This window comes from Artemia franciscana, chromosome 18, assembly GCF_032884065.1.
Source record: "Artemia franciscana chromosome 18, ASM3288406v1, whole genome shotgun sequence".
NCBI classification, from domain to species: domain Eukaryota; kingdom Metazoa; phylum Arthropoda; class Branchiopoda; order Anostraca; family Artemiidae; genus Artemia; species Artemia franciscana.
This window is the reverse complement of record NC_088880.1, coordinates 32204926-32232337: the sequence shown is the minus strand read 5'-3', so window position 1 is coordinate 32232337 and position 27412 is coordinate 32204926. Positions and strand designations below refer to the sequence as shown.

Sequence of the window (27412 nt, the reverse complement as noted above, 5' to 3'; positions counted from 1 at the left end):
CCACTTGCTTTAGGTGTAGACCCTTGCATAGGTATTCGAGTTTAAGTTCATTGGCTTCACCAAGGAGTAAAATCCCAGCGTTTGGGAATTTTGAGAGAGCAAAATCGACCCTGGCTTGAAGTTTTTCAACGTACTTTCGTCAAATCTCCGCATGCTGACCTGGAGACATACTAGGATATTAGACAGTGGACGAGGGAGTACTTTTGGTTTATTACTTATCCACATGATTTCATCATAATCATCAATGCCGGGGATTGTGATCAGTTTTGGACTAAGTTCCTCACGGCACAGCAAGAGAAGTCCTCCACCACGCTTACCAAGCAGGTGATTGGTTAGCCTCAGTTTCAAAAAGATTGTGTAGCCTGAAGCTTTCAGGGAGTCAGGGTGTTGCGCCTGGACTTCAGTTGGGGCAACAAGGTGGGAATTTGTAATATTCGCGGTAATAGCCAGTTCTGTTATTTTCTTGAAGTCGAGACTCTCTGTATTACAAGAGCAAGAAATTTGGAAAATGGTATCATGAACCAAAAGAAGAAGAAACTGTTTTATTTTTTGTTTTCGGGGCTCTAGGGGAATAATTGGGGGATGTCTGAAGAGTGAACGGGCGAGACTGTGGTGTCACAAATGAGGGTAAGACTAGAGGAAGTTTTAGGGCGGGGGAGGGGTTCGAATGGCTGTCTGGATCATTATTCGGGGATCTAGCCAGGGAAAGGTTCCTGCCAAAATCAGATAACCTTTCCTGCGCATTCGAGGGGAAAGTCAGTGAGAATTGCGAAAGGTATGTATATCTATAATATGAAATATCCATACAATGCAGTGTGAAGCATGCATGGCTGAATGCAGGATACCCCCTCCCCCGTTCCTCTAATAAAAGAAAAAAAATTGTAAAGTGTTGGGTTCGAAAAATCCACATTATTAAATATCCACACAATCCAGTGTGATGTATGAATTGCTGAGTGCAAGACACCCCCTCCCCTTAAATAAAAGGGGAAAAAACTTTTTTATGTGGCATCTCTCTTACTTTTTATCCTTCTATAAATCTAGACTTTGATTTCGTTATTATTATTATTACAAAGTATTTGTATTATTATATTACAGATTAATCAAACAATAATAATATTAGTATTAAAGAGGTGGTTTTAAAACATTTACATTATCATATATAAACACATTGTAGTGTGATATATGTTTAAGTAAATGAAGGCATTAAATTGATTGAATTGAAAGAAAATCATAGGGTTTTGTTACTTCGTCTCTTTAAATTATTTTATTTTACAGATGGATATGAATAGAGGTGAAAGTTTAGTCAAAAAATTTTGCAAAAAGCTGACTCGAGAACAGTCTAAGAAATTGGAAATTTCATGCCTTAAAGTGTAAGTAGTGCTTATAAATATTGATACAAAATATGAACGTTTAAACTATTTAGATCGTCTGAAATTTATAACTATTTAATTTTTTCTCTGGTTGTCGTAAGAATACTGTTGATTTCCATAACAAATCGAGGTTTTTGCATAAAATTCTTATTTAGCACAATTTCCACCTTTTCCTGAAATTAAAAAAAAATCAGTTTTTATCTTAAATTTAATTTTTAACATGTGGATAGATAGATTGAGAAAAATGCTGAATTCGTAATTTGTTCAATTATGTTATATGGCAATACTACTGAATTGTGGGATACGTTGCTTCCGATTTTGACTAATATCCTATCCTCATTTTAGCCAGAATTTCGAGAAGAAGTTAATATTGTTGCAATTTAAAACAACTATATATTGTAAAATTTAAAAGGATTTTGTAGTGCAAAGTAATACTAGGTGTATTTTCAATCTCTGATAAAATTTACAATGTAATTTGAAATTTCGAGAATTTAAGGTAAAAAGCAAATTCTGTTTTAAGCATAATTTAGAACATGGGGATTGCTGAATTTATAATTTGACCAATTACGTTATATTGCAATGCTGGAGCCTCTCTAGCCGAGTGGATGACACACTGGACTCACGATCCTATGTTCTTTGTGATGCAAATTCAAATTCTGGTTTTGCTAAGACCAAGTCGTGATTTCGGGTTCCAATCAGGGTGGTCTTGAGCTTAACCACCTGGGTTATGGGGGCAATGGGCCTTTAAGGCCTGTGACTCGTTCCAGTTGGGTACGCCTCGCCACACATTACAAATTACAAAATGGCCTTGCTGAACTATGGAATAGATTATTTGTGGTTTCCGCTGTTAAACTATTTCATTTAGCTGAATTTTCGAGAAGAAGGCAATATTATTACAATTTCGAATTTAATTTAATTGAAACTATGAAACTTAAAAATATTTTGTAATTTAAAAGAGTACTATATGTGTTTTCAACTTATTGTAAAAGCCTTGACTCGAGGCCTGATGCCTAATTCACATGAATGGTAAAAATCAATGGTTTTTGCCAAAAACCATTGGTTTTCCGTTGGGTTTTTATGGCACTTGGTATTAACCAAGTGACATATAGCAATCGCAAATTCGTGATTTCGTCTGTTAAACTATTTCTTTTAGCTGAATTTTCGCAAGATACGATGGGACTTTTGGCTTGACTTTGGAAAAACCGGAAGTTTTTGGTTTTCCTCAGGTCTGCATAGGAATTACCTGCATTCTTTTAAGGAAGAATGCACATAATTATACTGTTTTTGAACTAAGATAAATATATAGAACCAAGGAAAATATAGTTTTTGAACTAATAACAGATTTATACCAATGATATTTAACACGGGTAAATGCAAAAATTACCGTGTGAACAAGTCTTGGGCTTTCTCTTTTAGTTTTCTATTGGGAAATACCATGTGTGTGAATCGGGCATGAGACATGAAATCAGGTTGATTTTGAAATGCCTTGAAAAACTCAGTTATTTTAACTTGTAAGAATCAGTTGTTGCATTCTCTGTCTCAAGTAGTCGCTGTCATAATCGCAATAGCGAATTGTCCCAATTTTAGTACGGTCAAGATTAGTAGCAACTAATCCCAGGAACAGGGCTAAGTAATAGCAACGGCATCTTTAATTAACTTATAAATGGGGTATAGAAAAGTTTCTCTGGTATCTGCATTAAGTGCGACTTTTATATGCATATGATTTTTGACTTAAACTACTTTCATGTACACCACTATAACACCTATAATGGATTAATAATTGATGTATTATCATATATGGTGAGCATTCTTATAGAGTTGTTGACCAAAGGTGGAATCAAAAATATCTCTGGTCTTTGGCGTAGCTTCATGGCTTTGTCGATTGATGATTTTTGTTTCGATAACCTCGCTCCTAATTTTTGGTTTGTCCCTCCTTCCCAATGTAGGAACAACCAACCGCAACAATATTGGATATTATGCATACAACTACCTAGAATGGGGCAAGTTTCATCCTTTCTGCAGTCGAAAAAATGTATAATGTTTCAACCCGTGATTCCCAATGTGGGGCGCAGGGACCGTCGATGGGGCATGGCAATATTTTTGTGGGTCATGGGTAGCACGTGCACTCTTCGGATGACTATAATTTAGTCTTAATTTAAAAAAAAGACATTTGAACGACCTTACATTCAAATGCATTTAAAGAGCAAAAAAAGATATATAGTTTAAAACATGCCTAGAGGACGACCCCAAAAAAGTTAATAAGTTGATGACCTCATAAGCTTCCTTCAGGCGAAAAACGTAAAATTTTGAATGGCAAAATATTAATATCACGAGACATCAGGATTTTAGAAATGCCTAGGTGGGGAATGGCCTAAGATCAGTTGGAAACCATTGATTTAAACAGAAGATAAGATTCATTTATACATGTATTATTCACTCATGAAAGCTTGATCACTTCTACTGAAATTTACTTAAGTACATCGTAGGTTTTGACTACAAGGTTGAATTTATTCGAAAAATTAGGTTCTTGGATTAAATTTATTTTATTTTAGACCAGATTTTTGGTTAGATTTTTTAATATTGACTTGTTCATATTTGCTTAAAGCTATAATATTAATAAACGCTTTTTTATGTATTTTGTAAAGTTTTTTGTATTATTGTTTCATCATTTAATCTTTAAAATCATTTACACACTATCTTTTCAATCAATAAAATCACCCAATCTTCAGTTATTTATTCTTTAAAGGATTAAGTGATTTAACCTTTTTAAAAGATTAAAAAAGAGTTTAAATAGGGAAACGATTGTTTTATTCTCTAAATCTTGTTATAAAAAAAGGTTTCTAATAGTGCTTGCCCCCTCCCTACCCCGGAAACTCCTGGTTGCGCCCATGGCTATGGTCAGCGCTGTGAGTCATGGACGTAGGGTATGAAAATATTGCTGTAAGGTATGTAGAAGGTTGTCTGCTATAAACGTATAATAATTGAAAAACCTTGGGAACAAATACCTTAAAATCCTTAGCAGACTCACCAACTATATATATATATAAACTAAATAAAAATAATAAAGACTGACAATGTTCATTTTTTGAACATTGAGGGTAGTTCCAAATTGTCACTCGTGTTTTGATTAAAATCGGCTGTCATAGTGATGGCTAAACGACTTGCCAGATGCCAGTTCATATCTCTATTTTCACCTCTACACAGTATTTCTGTTGAGAGGTTTTTTTTTTTGTTTTTTTTTTTTTAATACCCAATTTCTGACACAACTTGGCAAATTTTGCTAAGTGAAAATTTCTTAACGACGTTGCAATGGAATTTGGGTTCGTATTTCATCTTGAAATGTAAATTTTTTTTGGAGCTCTCAGAATGAGCTGGCATTATTATTTTATTATTATTATTATTATTATTATTATTATTATTATTATTATTATTATTATTATTATTATTATTTTATTATTATTATTTTTATTATTATTACTATTTATTTTATTATTATTATTATTTTTATTATTATTATTAATATTATTTTTATTAATTTATTATTATTTCTATTAAAGTTATTAATTTTAATATTTAATTTTAAGTGTTTTAATATTAATTAAAACAATATAATTTGGTTCTTATTATTGAGTGCTTATTAAAATACTCATTTTGTGACCGCCTATCTACAAGAGGAAGCAAATATCGGATTATTTCTACTGATTAAATGAAAAGTTAGACTTACTTAAAATATAATTTCACGGCTCGAGAAAGGAATTTTTCAACTTTGGCCTGAAATCGAAGGTAACTGAATTCTCCCCCACAAACAGACTTTTTTTCATCAGGGACGTGCAATCCAGGCTAGAGTAGCGAAATACTACTCCAGTTAGAACCTAGCTCCAGTCATTTAACCTTTTCTTACAAATAGATTAAACAAAAACTTATTTATTAAAATAAATTTTTAATCTTTAATCCTTTATCGAAGCCTTTCGAATTTTCGCCCGCATGAAGACATATTTTTGGTCAGGTGAACTGAAATTCAGATTGCAGCAGCAAAAGATTTATGTTTCATTTTAAACATAATTTTCTCGGAAAAAAACGAAATTCTTAGCTTCAAACCGAAACTGAAACCGAACGAATATTCACACAAGCAAAGACATTTTTCCTCCGTCGAGTTAGGTGAAATTCAGGTTGTAGCAATAAATACTACTCCAATCAGAGCTTAACTATTCATGTGTTGTCTTATAGACATCGTTTACTTGAGAAATTCTTCCAAGAGAACTAACAAAAGGTTTCACTTGTTAAAACACAATCTTTTTGGCTGAAGAAAATATTTTCTTAGGTTTCCTCTGAAATACAAGTGAATGAAATATTCACCCACTTCAAGAAATACTTTAGTCGAGTGCCGTATGTTGCATCTTCAAGCAGCAAAATACTACTCAAATAAAAATCTAGCTCTAATCATGTAACCTGGGTTACACACTCCTCATGTTATAAGTCTTTTGTTTTAGATTATACCTATTGTACCAGGGACTGCAGACTCAGAGTACACCACGCTACGAAGTATATTGTGAATTAATCCCTTTGGCTGGTAGAACAGGGCAGATCATGTCAGTGTTTACAGACACCCCTACGCTCAAGAAATCTTTCCCACGGGTAACTATTGACAAGTTGCAACATCTTTATAGGCTTATTCATGAAGCGTTGCTGAAATGTAAAGAAAGGTAAGCTGTCTTGGAGTCTTGTGGCCAAAAAAAGTAGAGCTAGTCTAAAATCTGATTTAGTTATGGCCCTTGCCCCTCCTCGTAACTTTTCTTGAATAATACCATCTAATGGTTGCCCGATTATCCAATATAAGGAAAGGGTCGTTTAAGCTCACCTTAGCTATGGTAATTCAGTTAACTTATGGCTGAATAATACATGCCCTGCCTCCAATGAATTACGTATGCTACGTCATCCTCTGAGTTTTTTTTCACTCATGGCTCAAAAATCACCAGTCCTGCCTCCAATGAATGACGTATGCTACGTCATCCTCTGAGTTTTTTTTTACTCGTGGCTCAAAAATCACCAGTCCTGCCTCCAATGAATGACGTATGCTACGTCATCCTCTTAGTTTTTTTTCACTCGTGGCTCAAAAATCACCAGTCCTGCCTCCAATGAATGACGTATGCTACGTCATCCTCTGAGTTTTTTTTTTTCATTCGTGGCTCAAAAATCCCCAGTCCTGCCTCCAATGAATGACGTATGCCACGCCTTCCGTAGAGCAGTTTTGTTCTCAACTCATGGTTGGCCTGCCTTCAATTGGACCTTTTTGCAATGTTTACTAGAACTATTAACCTTATGTCTTATACATAGTTTAATTACCATGGTCCTTGCTTTTTATTTTATAGACAAAAAAGTGCAAAAAAGGTGGTTAATGTATCTTGCTTTCTTCTTGGTTCGTAAATAAGAAAAAAAAGTTTTTTCAATGAATATAAAGTTAACACTTAAAAAATGAACAGAAATTATTCCGCATATGAGTGTGGCTGCCCCATCCCCATCTGCTGCTCCGCTCTTTTCGCTAAAGTTTGATAGCGCTATACCAAAGTATTTACAAGTGCAGTGAATGATCAATCAATCTGAAAATTATATATATAATTTTTAGTCTGGCATACGAATCCCTTCTAACGAAATAGTGCGTGACCTTGGGGTTTACTTTGATACCCAATCGAAATTTGATAAGCATGTTTCGGAAATTGTAAAGAATGCAAATTATCGTTTATCGTCTATAAGGAGAAGCTTTAGTAGGTTTAACCTTCGTAATTTCTTACTACTATACAAATCAATGGTCCGCCCTCTTCTTGAGTATAATACTTCTGTTTGGTTTCCATTAAGTCTAACGGATGAGCATAGGATAGAAAAGGTTCAGAGAAGGGCCACTAGATTGTTCCCATATCTTCAGCGCCTTTCCTATCCGCAGAGATTTTCTAGGCTTCAACTCCCGTCGTTGAAGTTTCGTAGACGTCGCAATGACCTTGTAAATGTGTCTCGTATAATTAAAGGAGTGGATGATGTTGATCCAAATTTATTTTTTAAATTTAGCCATTATCACTCTACTCGTCAGCATGATTATAAATTATATCCCCCAAAACCACTGAAAAAAATTGGTCAATTATCTTTCGTTAGTAGAGTTACCAGACCATGGAATGGTTTGCCTTTGGAGGTTGTCGAGGCAGAGAGTGTTCGAATTTTTAAGAGTGCATTAGTAAATACGCCTTTTTATTTAGACGCTTTTGTTGTGTAGTGTCGTGTTATTTAGAAGTTTTTGCTGTTTAGTTTGTCGTTGCCAATTTACTTTAGATTAGTATTATGATTTTGTGTTTTTGCGACAAGCATTGATGCTTACCGCTATTCGTAATAATAAATAAATAAAAATAAATATAAATTTTAGTTTAAGAAAAATCAAATCAATAGGCTATTTCGTTCTTTATTTTCTATTCCCTTTCAATCATAAGCATTGACACATGTCTCATTTGTTTGGGCACGTACCCTCAATAGATATCAGTTAATTACTGTCTTAGCTTACCTGATTACCTAAAGAAACTCCATGTTCATCGTGTATTCTTGGATCTATTTCTGAAGGAGGGTTGGAATTTTTTGGAAAAAAGCAACAGTAGATGATAAAAGTCTAGAGTTGATACTTAGAAGGTTTAAAGATGGAAGGGTTACCATGCATATATGTATCTACGGGATTTCAGTGTGCAAATTTGTCGAACAAACAAAATGGATTCTATTGAGCAATGCCGAAGCGTTGGACGGACAATATTGATATTTTGTAACTTGGCTATCAAAAACCAATAATAATAATAATAATAATTTATTTGTTACCCGCTTGTTTTGACAATTTAAGCGGAGTAAAAACGTTAAGGAAAGAAAAACAAAATAACACGAACAATACAACCAATACAGTCTAATCAAAGGGTGGTAAGGACCCAAGCGTTGACAGGCCTCAGCACCTAATCTAGCATAGAGTTTTTTCATGAACAAAAATAATATCAGTGGCACAGAACTTTCTAATAATCTTCTGATTTCTATAAGAACGCGGCAGACACAATAGATATTTGCAATAACGAAAATACAGAACTCTTATACCTTGCAAATCTTGATTATTAAAAAACAGGCGCAAATCGGAAAGAAACTATATAGAATTTTCGTAATATGTAGAATAAGTATATTTATATTTATTCAATATACTTAATGTTCTCAGAATCCGTGATTACAAAAATTAAAGTTTTTCTAGAATAAATTTGTCAATTTGGTCAGTTATTGGCACCTTTGTCACACTGGCCACCCCCAAGGTTCTGCTTATTGGTTCCCTTGTCACTTTGAGTCTCCCCCAAGATCTTGCTGTAGATCTGCCCCTAAGGGGGCATGTCTATTAAGAGAATTGATGAACCGCGTATTGTTGGAATTTGTAGAGAATTGTAAAATGAAATTACGATATTTTAGGGGCCCGTAGGCAAAGATGCTGCTCTCTGTGTCTGTTACTGATGGTCTATAGACAGGGAGAGAAACTATGGTTTTTGGTTTTGCTGGTCAATTCAATTACACCTTTTCATGTGCCTTAAAAAGTAGTCTTTTAGCATATAAATTTGTGTAATTTTTTATCTTTTTGCAAAGGTAGTGAAGCTTGTATTCTAGATTAAACCTGTAATCAGATACCGCTTAAATAAAAATAAAGGAAAAATAGTATCTCTTGAAAGGATCTTTTACGTAATTAATTTAATAAACTTTTTCCACAAAACAAATTTTTCAAAGAAAAGTAAATAGCTCAATAAACCAAAAATGAGCAGAAATAGTCAAATTGTCTACAGTCCTACAGTTTTTTCATATAAATTAAAATAAAATAATTATAATACATCAAATTAAATAAAAGAAAATAGATACATAAAATAAAAATAAATTGAGATAATCAGTTATATTTAATTCAGTAATTTATCGCTAATTTCCAAATGCAATAGTGAGTTTTTTTTTTACGAAGCTTGATTTTGTGACTTCAGCGGCATCTGCAAAACTAGTAAAAGACTAACATCGGCTCATAGTAACAAAAATTACAAAAAAAAGCGTTTAAAAATAAACGAAATACAATTGGCAAGTGAGAAAAGATTGCCATTCCAAGCTGATTCAGGAATGGTAACCTAAATTATAAAATGTAATTTTGAAAACAAATTTATGTCGATTTCAAAAATTGTCCAAAATATCTACAGAAAACGGCGTCAGATTAAAGTAAAAGTACCCCAATGAAATTAAAACTGTAGATTAAGCCTTACTTACTAACTTAGATCCTCCTACGCCTGGGGGCGCATAGGGCAGTGACGGTTAACCTCCAGCTTGGCCGATCTTGTGCCAAAGACCAAAGTTCGTTCAGAGTGGTTCGGAGACTCCTAGTCTGTTTCTCCAGGATCGACCATGGGTGCTGTGTTGTCTTCCACTCCTTCGAATGCCGGGTGGCGTCCAACACCATACATCGTGTGGGAGGCGTCCTTCGCTCATGCGGATTATATAGCCCCCAGTACTTGCATCTTCTCATTCTGATCTCGTTGGTCACCAGCGGTTGTTCGGTCCATCAGCCCTTATCCGGGCATTCGTTACTCTATCAGTCCAATATACTGCAAAGTTTTACGGAGGCAATTAATCTTGAAGCCAAGTAATTTTTTCTCAGCATTCTTTGAAATGCTCCAAAACGCCAATCTCAAGCGTAAAACCAGAATATCCCTATTTACGAAGTATTTTTAGACTTTTTTTTTCAATGTTGCAATCGTTGTTTTTTGTTTGTTATTTTTTGCTTTTTTTGAATATGTTGTTTCTTTACCACAGTTTGTACTTCTCAGAACTTTCGTAGAACGATAGTGAGGCTGTTGCAAATTAACTAGGGGTAATCCAGGCTATTAAATAAGCATAAGTTAAAACAAGATAATTCTGATAACCCTCCTTCCATGAGCAGAACTGACTGGAATCCTTGAATTGTAGTGTTATGGATAGTAACTAGAGACACATGAGAAATAACAGTGTGTAAATCAGTCTGATTGCTTGATTAGTTAAGTAATAATTTACGCAGCCGTATATGTTTTAAAAACTAGTAAACATCAGGAATTCAATTTTAGGGTAAAGGACAATTCTCAGTATGCATGTAGTATTTGGTACTAGCAGTCGCCAAATTTAAAAAAGAGAAACAGGGTGAAAAATTAGCAAACAGAAGCTCGAACGAAAAAAAAATATTTTTAATATTTTTTTTGACAATGAACTTGGTGTAAAGAGTGAATGTTATTGTGGTTTGGGATTTTGCACCTGATCTGAGTTATGTGGGTGGAGGGAAAGGACGTATCCAGGATTTATGTTCGAGGGGGGGAGACAAACATTTCGGGCACGGTGGTGGCGGGGGCACAAACCCCATAATTCCACCCCACTGGATACGGCCTTGGATGGGTTCCCATGATTTTTGTCATCAGGATATTTACCAGAAGAGGTCCTCGTTTCTTAACGAAACTTAGTAAAAAGTAAGACTTAGTTTGGTAGTTATGGCTTTTGGGGATCAAGATCCAATCTGATCTTTTCGGGGGAAAGAGGTTCTAAATTCTTGTCATCTGGTTATCTAGAAGAATGGTTATCAGATATCAGCCAAACTAAGGAGTTCCTAATTGTTGTTATCATTACATCTACAAGGATATGCTTTTAGATATTAATCAAACTTGGTCAGAAAGTCGAACAAGTGTCCTAGTTCAGCCCTCCCAATGGGCTCATAATTACGAAACAAAGTTCATATTTTTAACCTCGGTTCAGAAATGGTTCATTATTTAGAAAAGAGGTTCATAAAGTTCATATTTTTCTTGCCATCAGCTGGAAAGCACTTGCGGTTGCTGTCTTTTTCCTTATAAAGGACAAGCGAAACAAATATGCAAGAGTTTTATATAAAACGTTTCAAACTGTAACACCGCAGGTTTTGTGAACATGTGGAGCTTCCTCCACATCGTTCTCTGAAACATATGCGAAGTCGATGGCTAACCCTCATTGTTTCAGCTGAAAGACTTGATGAGCAATGGAATGTTCTTGATGAGTATTTCCTGAAATTCATCCTTAAGAAAAGTCCAGCGGATACCGAAAAATCGAGTATACCACAACCAAACCGTTAATCCGGTTTGTCACATCTTTCTTGTTTCAAATATCCCCTTGTTTCAAAGATATTAAAAGCAGCTCTGCATGCTGTATGGGAACTGCTGACATTGAACGTGATTTTTCCTGGTCAGGACGGATCATGACCGAGGAAAAATCATCGATGTAAAGTGAAAATGCTCAATGTTAGACTGATAGTTTCTGACGCTTTAAAGAAGTTTGAGAACAGGCCCGAGTTAGCCCCTATTACCAGAGAGCTGTTGAGTCTCGGGCGAAATACGTGCCAGAGCTATAAACTGTACCTGGAAGCTGAGTGATCTAGATAGGCTGAAGAGGAGTCCAAAGGAAAGACGGAGAAGAAAAGAAGAGGAAAAAAGCGGATGTTATCTGAGAAGAAGACCATTGAACACCCAGGAAAAGATTTCATTGAGAAGAAGTCCGTTGAAAAGGAGAAGAAACAGGTAGCAGAAAGGCTTCTTCAAGAAGCTAATGAGAAGCTGAAAAAAGTCATAGATCCCAAAGGTTTTGTAGAAATAAGCCTCGCACAAAGTATGATTGAGGCTTTGAGCCGGGTGATGCGCGAAGAAGATAAGGCATCCAGAGAGGTTGATCTTATACAGAGCACGAAAGTCACTGTTGAAAGTCACAGAGCACGAAAGTCACTGTAGGCAGACACACGAAAGTCGTTCTTAATTTCGTCATATTTTGCCAAAATGAACAAGTAGATTGGAGTTTTTTTTTTGTGCTGGTGTATTTTGTACTGTTGTGTTATGTACTTTAACACAGATTAAAAGCATTTAACTGAACTCATGAAAAAACAACAAGAAAAAACAAGCAGAATATGTGCACAAGTGATGAAAACGCCAACTGCCGCTTTTTGCGTTCACGGACAGTTTCTGGGGTGCACATATCGTAAATTTAGGGTCATAATTGATTCGTTAAGAGGGCAATGAAAAGTTCATAAAGTTTATTCTTTTGTTTTCAAAAGTTCATATTTTTTCAAAAAATCTAGCGGGAGGTCTGCCTAGTTCTACCGGTTGGGAGTTTTTTATCCCATCTAGCCTGAATTAGATTAGAGGATTTCCTCTTTCTACCCCGATGAACAGATCTGTATTTGCCCTCTTTCTTGTCTTAATGAAAACATTTTTATTTGTTTTTACTGATTATTTACTAATTATGTTTTTACGTTTTTGCTAATTATTATGTTATGTTTTTAAATTATTATTAGTTATGTTATTTGTCGTTTTTGCTAATTAGTCTTCTTTTTAGTGAAAAAGCTGCAAAAGTCATTATGGAACTTTTAGGTACATATACACCAGAAAACGCCTCTCAAGCAAAGGAAGATGCTCAAAGGTGTATTGTATCAGCACTGGCAGACCCAAATACTTTTCTGTTGGACCCCTTGCTGGCTTTACCACCTGTAAAGGTCCTTGAGGGAGCCCCAATCCATGAGCTTCTCACAATCTTTGTTACAGATCCTCTACCAACTTACCTAACTTTTTATAATGAGAACAAGGAATTTGTGGATTCTTTAGGTAAAGATTTGCCTTGGCTTAATAATCCACTAACATTATCAAATTAATATCTTAGTAATTGAATATGAAAAAAGAAAACTTTTACAGGCTATATTCACAATGGACAAAAAAAAATGTTTATTAACACAATCTAGTTCATGCTATATTATCAATTCCCTTCTAAATCTGTGGAGCCCTGGTCTGCTATAACAAAAAATATTTATATTTCTTTGCAAATACTTTGTATAGTCCTGTCTTAATTGTTTGACTAAGGGCCACAAGGATACTGTATCTTATGAAAAATTGCGAAGAAGAGATTCTATTCTGTCTTAATTCATGCATAAGACGATGAGAGGAGACCACGCCTTCCTCACCTTTTTAGTCTTCTTATTAGGCATAGCCTCTTCTATATTTACTAATATAGAAAACTACTTAAACAATTTTCTGAAGATATTCAGAAAAATTGCAAGTTTTGTTTCTTCATAGTTTTTTTTTTGTTCTTTTTGTCGGCTTAAAATTTTACGCAAAAATGCTAATCAGGTAGTTTTGGGTTTTGATTTTTCAATTTCTTGAAATTATTTAAAGACAAATGTAATTAAATTCTGTAGTGTTTGTTCCTGATTTTTATGTCTGTTTCTTTTCTACAATAAATCGATTTAGGGAAAATTATCATATATTCTATACAAATATGAAAAATATTTCTCTTAGAAATTTTTGATATACTGAAAATTCATTCATATGAAATTCTGGAAAGGGCAATATATAATTTATTGATTATACATATCCAATATAAAATCAAATGTTTGATAGATTAGAAATTGTAGATTCTGCTGAGCCGAATGTCACTGACTAAAGTCCATCTACATAAAGTAAAAGCCTGCTTACAAGTTACTAGTATGTTTATCTGAGCTGTTGTAGTGAAGGAGTTGTAGCGAAGTGTAGTTCTGTGTTATAGGTAGGCACTACACAAAAATATGTACTCAGCTAAATGTTGTGTTCATATAAGGAACACATGCATACAAGTTAGTAACATGTCTGTTTGGGTTTAAATTATCAGTGGTGATTAGTTGTAGTTACGTACGGTAACAAGCATGCGGATACATCTAAATATTGTGTTTGTTCATACAGCAAACGTGTGCATGCAAATTATAAGTACAAGAATTTGTCCGGTTGCGATGTAGTTGTTAATGTGGTGCACCATTTGGTGAAGCTATGCACCACAGTAAACACTTGTATATAACTGAATATTGTGTGTTTACAAGTTATAAGTACACGTATCTCGCTATTCACTACAATAAACCCTTCTATGCTACTACAACATTGTGTTCATGCAGCAAACATGTGCATACACGTGTTTGTGTGGTTGTGGTGTAGTTATTAGTGTGGTGGAGTGTGGCGGTGTAGCTATGCAATACAATAAACGCTTATATGCTACTAAAATAGTGTGTGTGTGTAGCAAACTTGTGCATACAAGTTACAAGTACACTGGCTTGTGCGGTTGTGTTGTAGTTATTAGTGTCGTGCAGTGTTGTGGTGTAGCTATGTTCTACATTAAATACTTGCATACAACTAAAAATTTCGTGCATACAATAATCATATGCATGCAAGTTGTAAGTATATGTATTTGAGTTGTTGTGTTGTAGTTGTCGGTGCAGTTCGGGATTGTGTTGTAATTATGTACGACAACAAATATGTACATAAAACAGGATGTTGTGTGGATGCACTGACCGTGTACATGCGATTTATTGGTATGTGAATTTATATTGTTGCTGTTATAGCTATTAGTTTTGTTTTGGAGTAATCGTTGTTGTATTTATTTACAATATACAACCTCAATGCTCTTTGCCACAGGATATGTTATTCACTACAGTATCTTTAAGGTAACGTTAGAGAAAGATGAAATAATGTGAAGAGCTACTGTATACAGAAACAACGAAAACACAATGTTAAAAGTAGCGAAATAACAATTAAAGGTTGTTCGTGTTAGCTATATCTCATTACAATGCGTTGTTTCTTCATAGAACTTCAGAAAAACATTTAATATATTGTATCGTTAAATTCACTAGTGGTGTGCAATTTCACTTGTAATTGTACCTGAATTTGTACCTGAATTGTAACTGAATTTTAACTTGCATCCATTTTTTCAGCTCTCATTTCAGCAGCACTTTGTCTTTTGTCCTGGATCATTTTGACCTTCAGAGAAGGAATTTCTTATTTCTGTTGGTCGTCCGATTCGTTATGTGCCGTAGACGTAGCCACTCTTAAACTGTTCTCATGTAAATGAACGCTTTCGTTAACCTTTGAAGGTCAACACAATCAGATATGTGGAAAATGTCAAACAGTTAAATCAGTGGTAAATGATAAATAAAATACTGCACAGATGGACTACACGTTTTCCATTTGTTAGATTAAGGCTATCTTAAAGAATTCTTCTAAAAAGGCACACCGCGATCCTTATAACTTTTAATTTTTCTCGTTGACACCGAGGTTCTCTGTTGCTCCTAGTGAGTTTAAATACTTTTTCTAAACATACAATTGCTATTAAATGGAACTTGGAAAACCGCTAGTTATACTTCTATGCAACAGCAACCCTTCTTATCGTAATGCAGAACTGCCTAAAATTGAGGCTGCAGCAACCCTTCTCATCGCAACATAAAAGCTGCCTAAAGCTGTTACAACAGCATCTGCTCTCATGGCAACATAGGTGCTTGCCTTAGGCTGATACAACAGAACTCTTCACGTCGCAACACGGAGCTGCCTAAGGTTGATATAACAGCAACTACTCTCATTGCAACATAGAGCTGCCTAAGGATGATGCAACAGCAACTCTTCTTGTCGCAACACAAAAGCTACCTAAGGCTGTTACAACAGCATCTGCTCTCCTAGCAACACAGTTGCTTGCCTTAGGCTGATACAACAGAACTCTTCTCGTCGCAGCACAGAGCTGCCTAAGGCTTATATAACAGCAATTCCTTTCATCGCAACACAGAGCTGCCTAAGGTTGATATAACAGCAACTACTCTCATTGCAACATAGAGCTACCTAAGGATGATACAACAGCAACTCTTCTTGTCGCAACACAAAAGCTACCTAAGGCTGTTACAACAGCATCTGCTCTCCTAGCAACACAGCTGCTTGCATTAGGCTGATACAACAGAACTCTTCTCGTCGCAACACAGAGCTTCCTAAGGCTTATATAACAGCAATTCCTTTCATCGCAACACAGAGCTGCCTAAGGCTGATGTAACATTAACTACTCTCATCGCAACATAGAGCTGCCTAAGGATGATACAAAAGCAACTCTTCTCATTGCAACACAGAGCTGCTTAAGGCTGATAGAGCTGCGCTCATGTTCTGACTCGTCGGGTGTTTATTCTAAATTAAGTACAGAAAAGGTGAGCCACAAGTGGAATGCTCCGGGCTTCTACAACTATTCCAAAAATCATATGATGAACATTTACCTGAAATACTAAGGACAGTGAAAAAATAACTAGTTGTTTGGATTAGTGGGGGGGGGGGTTAAAACCTACAGAACCGTATACAACTGAGAAAATAGTAAAAGTCAGGAATTCAGTTGAAATGACTTCCACATGCCCTTATGTAGCTTTTGTTATAGTCGGTGCCAAATTTAAGTAAAAAGGTCGGTGAAGAAAAAAGTAGAAAAAGAACATGTTTCACCAAATGCTTAAGAAGGTATAGATTTTAGTTGAAGTTAATGTTGTTTCTGGGTACAGTGGCGCACTCAGAAAATGCTTATGGGGTGAGTGGCCGGAGTTCCCTAGGCCAACCAACAGAAAACTCTAAAAATTACTTAGCAAAAACGGTATTTTAGCTGTGCTTGAGCATTGTTTTTTTCTTGGAAAAAGGAGGGCTACAATCTCTTTACCCCCCCCCCCCACCCTCCGTGGGGTGCTTGCCTGCCAGGGTATTATTAAGTTTTCTGTGTGTGAGTTTTACAAACATGAATCGTCAAGTATTAAATTATAATGTCAAGTAATATTGTCATTTAGATTGTCCAGTATTAATTAATTGTTAATCTTAATGCCTTGTTAAGCTTAAACAATGTTTTTTGCTTATCTATTTTTACCACCCAACATGGCACTAGTGACAAAAATCTGGCATTGCCTTAAAAACTCCGTAATTTTAACCTTATAAGGAAGCCATAAATAATATAAGGAATAATAATTGTAAGGAAGGATAAATAGCCTATGGTAAAGAATGAAAAAAAATTGTATTTATATGTCATGCCTATGTACAAAAGAAAACATGGAAATAAGGTGAAAACGAAGGTACTCAAGAAAAAATCGATCTAAAAATGAACAAATGCCGAAAAAGAAAATCAAATCGTGCCAAATGTGCTCATTTGTTGCAAATGTGACCAAAAGTTTATAAATACGCACACGCCCTTGCACACACGCACAACAAAATCAAATCATGACCAACGCGCTCCAACCTTCCCTAGAGGTGTTCATCCCAGGGGACGAAAATAAGTAATAAATAATTGAAATGCTTTTCTATTGTTTTGAAAATTGTATATGGCTAATAGAATTCGTAACATTTGTTAATGTGTATTTTTATAGGTCTGAGCCATGAAGAAAATGTGCGAAAAATGAGATTGTTAACCTTTATGCAAATGGCTGAGGCAAAGGAGGAGTTGACATTTGATGAAGTGCAGGATCAGCTCCAAATCTCTGAGAAGGACGTCCATCAATTTATCATTGATGTGCTTAAAACCAAATTGGTCAAGGCTCGTGTAAATGACAAGCAGAAAAAGGTTTTCATTTTATCTGTATTTGACATTTTATCGACATAGTTTTATTGATACTTAGTGATCTGTAATATTAGCTCTCTGAGAATGATTTCCATCAATTTGTCGTTGATATGCTAAAAACCAAGTTGGTCAAAGCTCGCGTAAATGACAAGCACAAAGGGGTTTTCATTTTATCTGTATTTGGCATTTTATCGATATAGTTTTATTGATACTTAACGAACTGTAAGATCAGCTCTCTGAGAATGATTTCCATCAATTTGTCGTTGATATGCTGAAAAGCTAGTTGGTCAAAGCTCGTACAAGTGACAAGCAGGAAAAGGTTTTTATTTTGTTGGCATTTGACAAAGTGGAAGACCAGCTCCCAATTTCAGACAATGACTTCCATCAGATTATTAGTGATATGCTAAAAATCAAGTCAGTGAAAGCGTAAATGAAGCAGAAAAATATTTATATTGGCTCTTCATATTTTTAGAGCTTTTATAATATTTTCTGTTTACGATTTTTCTAATAATTTGTTGTTGTTTTTTTTTGGCAGTAAAAATGTTCTATTGCCCGCTAAGCCCATTCAAACATCAACGGATTATCCCTAATGTAAAAAAAAAAAACCCTTTAGGGTTTTCTTAAAACGTGATATCCGAGCGAGCAAAGGGGGGCAACAAAGAATCGGCTTTTTACTTTGTCTGCTGTCAGAGCAGTAAACCATATTATAAATCGGCTTGATTCAGGAAAAGGCTTGAGTCACCTACCCTCTGGTCACGCCCCTTGGCATAAACAGGTCTAGACGGAGAGGACGTTGGGGAATCCCCTTCCTCCGCCAAGATCAGTCCAAAAGACTCAGGGAAATTCGAAATATTTATTTCCTTAAAGTATTTTTTTCAGAACTTTTACCCAGTGGTTAGCTTTTCTCTATATTCTAAAAGAGGGACCTTTAACCTTCTTCATATATACAAAACAACTCTTTTTAGAACCTTTAAGTTCCGTCTTAATGGTGTTCTGGTATGACTTCATCGGGTAATGACGGAAATAAGGACCATATAATAGCGTGGATAAGGCGAATAGCAGTATTGAAGATGTAACTGCCACTAACTACTAATATTGATAATTATGTGTATCACACTACAACATATATCACCATACCTAGCTATTACGGCCTAATGAAGGAATCTCCGCTTAATATGGTAATTAAGAGCTCGCCTAAAAATCTCCCTCTTCTTTTAGGCTAATGTCTTTAGCTTATATTTATCCTGCCATACATCGGTAAAAGAAAACCGCTGCTACGGTGTTCCCCCTCAAACTTGAAAAATATCCCCAACCAAGCTGGTACCCCCAGCTTTGTCCTTTTTCTCCAACCTAGATTGGTTTAAGGACTAATCTCTATAGAATATATTTTAAAAACTCACTTTTAATTATGGGGCCAAAAGATCACGACAAAAATCTGACCAATCAGGGACAAGTAGCTTCTATGAGTTTCTTGGAACTGAATTTGTCGTCATAAGGGGAGTAAGAGCAATGGGATAAAATTAAGACATCTAGCATGGTGACTCATACTTAAGAAATGTTCAAAGAAAATATTAATATATAATATAATGAAGCAATGTGTTTTCAGCAAATTTAAAGTTTTAAAAATCAATTCGTTTAAGAGCAACGGAAAGTGAATTTATATGAAAGGAGAAAGAACGTTTATCTGGTAAAGAAACGGATTACATGCTATGTCATCCCAAAAGTAGGTTCTATTTCTCTTATTCATTTCCTTTTTTCTTATTCATTTTTCTATTCGTTTCATTCTGCTCTATTCATTCTTATTCGCCCTATATTTATTATTCATTTATCTATTGAAGCGATACTTGGTTTGTTCTATTTGTCTTATACCTTCTAACAAGGAGATTAATAAAGAAAAGAAAGGTGGCATCTATTTCAATCGTCGTTTGCATGGATTTAGACAATGCGAGATCTCCCAGTTTTGGTATAAGCTTTAAAATTCTTGATTCATTATGTCTCTTATTGCATCAGTTCGTTGAAAGATGGGGGTATATTGACCAGTTGAACATAGCAGAATTATTAGCCTCTTAATTTGAGGCTGAAATGGATGGTTTGACGAGAGATAGCCTCTCTCTTCTGCGCGCAATTGAAGTTAGTTCTTAAGTGAAAAAGCTTAAATAGCTTTGAGAGCAATAAGACCCAATAGATCTTGACTCTCCAATCCTCTGTCTAGCGATAGGTAATCAAGGAGGCACACTCGTGCCTCTATAAAGAGGCGACACACGACAATGTTAAGCGATCTTAACGGTTCCAGTGGTCGCAGACGGATGGGGAGGGATGCATTTCGTAGCCCGAGCTCCAACTAAGAAACCTGCAAAATTTCATCCCCCTCCAACTTTTTCTTCATGGGGAAAATCTGGCCGAAAGTTTCGACCTGTCAACCCAAGCCCCCCTTTAACGTTGTCCGATCGGGCTGAAATTCACAAGTTAAGGTCCCCTAGGGCCCAGGAGCTTATCCGCGAAATTTCAGCTTGATCCGATAACTCCTTCCCTGTTTTCCAGAAACCACGCATAGCCACTTAAAATTCATTTACTTTTTTTTCCTAGACGCCTACAGGTCACATCCGACATCGGATCTGGGTGTACGAAGACTCATTCGATGCGGAATTCTCCGAGTAAGTGCCCATGAAAGTTTCGTAGGAAAATCTTTACCCCCCGAAAGTTTCGACCCTCCAACCCCCCCACCCCTTTTAACGTTGTCCGATCGGGCTGAAATTCACAAGTTAAGGTCCCCTACGGCCCAGGAGCTTATCCGCGAAATTTCAGCTCGATCCGATAACTCCTTCCCTGTTTTCCAGAAACCACCCATTAGCTATTTAATTACCGGATTTCTCTCCATAAGAGCCCATGTTAATTTGAAATTTTTAAAAGCTATTGAGAAGTTATATTTCCACACATCCAAGTTATTAGCTCAGTTGGTAGAGCGTGAGGCTTTTAATCCTTGGGTTAAGGGTTCAAGTCCCTTACGGGCGGTTTTTTTTTCACAACATCAAAAAAATTTTGATAACACCTGTACAGCTTATCATTTGAGAGATAACAGAATATTAGCTTCTTATGAGCAAAAGAAACATTTCGGTCATTCTATCTATTTTTTTTCTATTTTATACAATGATTTAAAAGCGGGGGGGGGCGGCAGCCACCCAAGTTCCTCTCCTAATTCCTGTACGAGGAGTACAGGAATTATTAAATTACATCCACCATGGATTGTAGAAAAACGTACAGAAATAATATGTAAAAAACTTCGTTTTCTTAAAGAGTTAAAGAGGCTGCGTCCCAAAGTCGAACCTTAAAACGTACAAGAATTAGAAGAGGCAGTTGGGGGGCTGCCGCCCCCCCAAACCCCCAGCTTTTAAAGACTCTTTTGTACAGGTTTTTTTTTTGGGGGGGGGACTTCATTGTTACTAATTACTAGTTTCGGCGCAATGGTTCTCCTGTCCTCTTGTGTTTAACATTTTTCGAAGTTATTCCATTATTCATTCATTTCAATTTTTTGTTAATTAAAAGAGGGCCTTTCCGAAGCCGAGAGCTGGGGGTTAGCAAAAAAACAAAAAACCTGTACAAAAGAGTCTTTAAAAGCTGGGGGTTTGGGGGGCGGCAGCCCCCCAACTGCCTCTTCTAATTCTTGTACGTTTTAAGGTTCGACTTTGGGACGCAGCCTCTTTAACTCTTTAAGAAAACGAAGTTTTTTTCATATTATCAGATAAGGGATGAAACGGTTTCGTTGGAGCAACGGTGAGGGAAGAGCTAACTATTAATATACTTACATTGATAAATGGGTCTTAATTCTCAAATGAGCAGACTACTACTAACAACTCACTGCAGCACCAAGCCGCCTGAGGCCAACACAGCTACGTACGCTCCTCCTCCAACCTAATCTATTTAAAGCCTCCCTCTTTACACCCTCCCAGGAAGTTCCCATTTCCTTTAAATCTTAAACCCAGACAAGGACGACCTGCTTTCCGTGTAGCCCCAGACGGTTGGCCAAAACAGTATGTTACTTTAGGAATAATGGAGTGATCCTTTCTCATAGTGCAAATTGACAGAAAGCATGATAGGATCCACTTTGATATAGCAACTAAATTACGTCTGTTCGACTAATAAACCCTAATTACTAATAACGTGATCTGAGCTTAGTTCGGCGTACACCAGATTAGTTTCTGGAAAGAAATTTAATTTTAGGATTTTGTGCCAACTTGGCAGACGGTACTAGACATACTTTACATGTGCATCAAATTAAATTTCAAAACAGAGGCGTGTTGAATGATGTTATCGAGGCTCGTCAAAATATATTTAATAGTTAAATCAGCTTCAATATTTTTTTTTTAGCTCTAGGCTAAGTTTTAACTTGGAATTTCTAAATATTTTCAATGTGAATTTTTTTCCAATTTTGTAGCGATTTTATATATCACACACCGCCGCGTTTTTGCGAAAATCTAGGCATTTTTATTATTTTCTCTCCGATTCAATGCAAGTCACCATGTCTTTCCGCTGGGCTTTTTATCAGTAAACAAATAAACAATGTTTTAGTTAATAAATAAATAATACTAATATTTTTCAAAAATAAAAATAATGATAAATAAATACAATCAAAAGTTAACAGATATTTTAAATATTTCTCTTACTTTTGTTTCGAAGGAGCCGAGAAACCGACATAACTGCATTTGTTGCTAAAGGGCGTAGCAACTTTTTTGGGTGAATTGGTTAAGTGGAAACTGACACAACCATATATATCTTAATAGATTAGGAATTCAATTTTCAATGAAAAAAATTAATGAAAAAACTGTAGCTACGCAGTTTTTGGTAGTAGTGGTCATTGAATTAAAAAAAATAAATGGGCAGACTGAAAAAAAATGAAATGGGTAGACTAAAAAAAAGACTGAAATTTAAAAAGTGAAATGGATAGACAAACAAATATCAGCAAAAATAGACTAAAAACATGCGGAAATAAACAGATTTTATCTATAGACCATCCATATCTTAAAAGATTAGGAATTCCATTTTTAATGAAAAAAATTAATGAAAAAACTGTAGCTACGCAGTTTTTGGTAGTAGTGGTCATTGAATTAAAAAAAAAAAATGGGCAGACTGAAAAAAAAATGAAATTGTTAGACTAAAAAAAAGACTAAAATTAAAAAATGAAATGGATAGACAAAAAAAACAGCAACGCAGTTATACGCAGGTTTTGGTAGTAGCTACGCAGGTTTTGGTAGTAGTGATCGTTGAATTAAAAAATAAATGGGTAGACTGAAAAAAAATTAAATGGGTAGACTAAACAAAAGACTAAAATTTAAAAAACGAAATGGACAGACAAAGAAATATCAGCAAAAATAGACTAAAACATGCGGAACGAAACAGTTTTTATATATAAATCATATATATCTTAAAAGATTAGGAATTCAATTTTTGATGAAAAAAAAGTAATGAAAAAACTACGTATTTTTTGGTAGTAGTAGTCATTGAATAAAAAAAAATTGGGCAGACTGAAACAAAAGAAATGGGTAGACTAAAAAGACTAAAATTTAATGGATAGACAAAAAAATATCAGCAAAAATAGACTAAAAACATGCGGAAATAAACAGCTTTTATATATAAACCATATATACCATAAAAGATTAGGAATTCAATTTTTGATGAAAAAAAATAATAATAAAATAGTAGCTACTCAGTTTTTGGTAGTAATGGTCATTGAATAAAAGAAAAAATGGGCAGACTGAAAAGAAAATGAAATGGGTGGACTAAAATTTAAAAAATGAAATGGATAGACAAAAATAATCAGCAAAAATAGACTAAAAACATGTGGAACTAAACAGCTTAAGAAGGTGTGGCTTTCCTTTGAAGGTGTAGTTCTTGGAAATCAACACATTACTACTTATCTCACTTATTAACTTATTTCTATTACTATTACTTAATACTTTTTATTATTACTTATTACTATTGCTATAACTATTAATCAACTTATTAACTTTTGAATTTTGACGCACGAAAATTGCTATCAATGCTTAACTAATCAATTTTGCTTATTTATTTGCATGGTTCAATGTGACGACACTGACAAAAATGTGATACTGCTCTTAAAACTTCACAATCTTAGAAAATTTGAGTTTTCAGGTTTGAATCTAAGATTCAGGTTTGAATCAGGTTGAACCATTGGTGTTTCTAAGGAACATACGCTGGTTGATGGTAGTTTACTTGAAAACTTTCCTCTCATTCATGTCACTCCACAATGTTGAACTAGAGTCAACCTGTTAAGGTTTTACCCTGGCGTTCTTCATTTATAAGAGAAATTTTTCACTTATAAGTGAAGATATCCAGATATAAGTGAAAATTTTCTCTTATAAGTGAAATGCATGTGACTCCACAATACCGAACTAGAGTCAACCTGTTGAGGTTCTAACCGGCTAATTCACGCTGGGGGAGCAAATTTGCAATTATATTGGCTAGTTGCAAATATATTTGTAACTAGCCACGGCTTGAAGGCATCCGTGCTTTAAGCGGTGAATTTGGGCATGAGAAAGGACTAAATTGTTGGCAAGGGAGCAAAACTGTTTTATTTTGATGACCTTGGTATTTCAATAGTAAACTTGGATGAGTTTTGACCTATTCCCAAGAAGTTATTTGGGGGTGAGGTACATCCTAAATGTTGAGCTGTTAAATTTGCTTTTAATATGCCATGAGTAATATGAGAACGTAGAGCACTAATTATATAACGTGTAGATTAATTATGAAAAGTAATATTTGTTAATCACCAACAAACAGCAAAAAGACAAATAGCAAAGTAACATTTTAAGAACGGAAGAAAAGAGCATGAACAAGAGAAAAAAAATCAAACACACAAAAAATCAAACTATGATGTGGCGAAAAGCGCCGATATACCGTTTATGACAGCCTATAGTGTTGATCGGTCATCTTCTCAGTAATACTTGACAGAACAGACATTTCAATATCGACTGATTCCTATACCAAAGAGGATGATAAAGCAGAAATTTGCACATTTCCCAATTCACACTATGTTTATTTTAGATTGAAAAATATGTAGTAATAATTCAAGTTTTTAGCTTCTACTTACCTAAAGTGGCTTATACTTGAATATCACGTGTAAATCGCAATGACAATCGAGTGTTTAGTGTTTCTATAGTTATGTGAGTCTTTGGTTTACCCTCCTGTGAGGCTTTGGGTGTAATTTCTCTACTTTGTCGCTTGATAGTTCAGATCCAGCTTTATCTGTCCATTAAGTTATATTTCTGAAATGTACTCCGCTTTTACAATTGGAAAATTAGTTGCAATTGAAAAATCTCGATTTTTACCGTTTTTAATGCAAGTTTAGATCATTTTCTAAGGAATAGTTTCTCTAGTGAATCATTCTCTAAAGAGTTGTAATATCATGATTCTGGCTCGGGAATTGAGTACGTGAAACCAAAGAATCCAATTATACAAGTGTCTTGTCGTTTTGGTGCAAGTTAAAGCTGTTGACTTGTCGTAAAATTTCATTTTTCACTGGTAACATAAACATTAATAGCTTTCTTTTAATTATTCAATAATATGCTCGTTAGAAAAAGACTTTTTTATCTTTTTTTACAAAACAGCTTTGGTTGCGTTTTATTCGGTAAATTTTTTCGAATACCTATAACGACAATTTATTCTTACATTATCGACAATCAAATTATATTCTAATACGCTTTTTAAAATATTTAGCTCACACATCCTCAGCAAAATTTATTATTCCAATTCCCAGTATTCGTGACGTCATTCATATGAAAAGTTTTTTTCCCAAAATAAAGGCCCTAAACGAAATTCCCCCGGTCATTTTCTATCTAAATGTTATTTTTTTCATACCGGATAATAATAAAAGGTCAATTTTCAGGAAAAATTAGAGTGCTGTTTTCGAGAAAAAATTTGCAAACAAAATCTATAATTTATACAATTATTGTCTGCTCATTTTTAATGTTTATGTTGCAGCATGAGTTTTTGTTTATTTTTCTGCGGATCCACAGCTTTAGATTTTCATCGTAAGACGACAATTTTGCTATCATTCGATAGCTGGTATTCAGCCTTATCTATCTACTAAATTGTATTTCTAAAGTCTTTTTTTTCTTCTTCTTTTTTAAATGAAATTTTTTAAGCAAGTCTAGGCTAGATCTTTCACTAAGAGCAATGTTCAGATTTAGAGGTGGTATCACATGGCCAAGGTCCAGGGTGGTTTTTTTACAGTTGAAAAAACTTTAGAAGAATGGGAAGATAAGTCTGTGAACCAATATGAGAATATTCGAAGCTACTGGGATGACAGTGGTCAAATATGGTTCTGAAAGTGGGCGTTTTGGGAGGCATTTGGCTAGATGTCTTCCAGAGGAGTTATCTACGTATTGTTACGGGCATTCGTTTGACTGATAATATTTGTACGATGACAATATTTGACTGATCTGTGTGAAAAATTTGGCTCTATTTGGCTTCCTAGGGCTATAATGAGAGAACGGTCGAGACGTTTGAGAACTTCTACGGTTAAGAACGTCTTACGTTTGAAGGATACGTTTGAAGGATGACAGGTTGCCAAAGACTGTACTTTTCGGCCATCCGTCTAGAGGCAAACAAGAAGAAGATCGTCCGGACGGGGTGAAAAGAGTTAGTAAGGATTTAAAGGAAATCAGAACTTCTTGGGAGGGTGTAAAGAGGGAAGCTGTAAATGAATTAGGATGGAGGAGTAGTGGGCACAGCTGTGTTGGGCTCAGGCGGCTTGGTGCTATAGTGAGCTGTTAGAAGTGGCGATAATGTTACGTTCTAACTTGAAAACCATTTTGCTGCTGGAGGCTGGATTCACGTAGCTCGACTAAAAACATGTCTTCATGTGAGCAAAAATTCGCTTCGCTTTGACTTCCGATCTATGTGAAAAAAAAAATTATATCTTTCTTTTGAAGAAAAAATTTCTGTTTAAATTTATATTTCTTTCAGATTCTCGTGTCTGCGACTATGCATCGAACATTCGGGAAAATGCAGTGGGCTCACCTTAGAGGGACCCTTGGCTCTTGGGAGACACATCTCAAGAACCTTAGTAATGGACTTACCGCTGTTGTGAAGCTGCAGGCTGATATCATGAATAAAGCTGGGCTAGAGGGGTCTCTTGCTCCCCCTATGGTGTTGTAGGTTTTAACCTAATAAAATGAAGGTTTCCTAAGTAATTGATTTTCTTGTTCAAGTTTTCTGGCGAGCAGGGTTACTCACTGGCTGTCATCCATGTTAATATAACACAGATAAAGAGAAAAGTATAAACTTCCTACATTGTAGCCATAGAATAACATGCTGACTTAAGTGCCTTTTATGACTTGCGGGATTGATAAGAGGGGGACGGGGCTATTGGTGGAATCTTCTCAACCGATTATGATCTTTTGCCGAGATAAATAATGCCTTTTAGAAGTTTTGCCTCTCGTTCCAAATACTAATAAAACAGATAGAGCGAGCCACACATTTCAATTTTTAACCAATTTAGATACATTCATAATTATGGAGTCTTAATCAGAGTTAATTTTCTGGGGCTTACAAAAAATGTGTCCGAATTCTTAATGGTTTGAAAAAATGATCTAGATAGGACCCGAGTTTGG

The 27412-nt window shown here is 35.3% G+C and overlaps 1 protein-coding gene across 1 annotated transcript in view; it reads left to right on the top strand.

Annotated features, from left to right (window-relative positions):
- The window catches only part of LOC136038880 (eukaryotic translation initiation factor 3 subunit M-like), a 38727-nt gene extending 11735 nt beyond the window's left edge, over positions 1-26992 (top strand). Inside the window, exons 3-7 of the mRNA XM_065722346.1 lie at positions 1276-1370; positions 5861-6073; positions 12768-13033; positions 17593-17786; positions 26766-26992. Coding sequence (XP_065578418.1) covers positions 1276-1370; positions 5861-6073; positions 12768-13033; positions 17593-17786; positions 26766-26957 — 960 coding nt within the window. The 3' untranslated portion in view covers positions 26958-26992. The remainder of the gene's footprint in view (positions 1-1275; positions 1371-5860; positions 6074-12767; positions 13034-17592; positions 17787-26765) is intronic.
- The last annotated feature ends 420 nt before the right edge of the window (positions 26993-27412 follow it).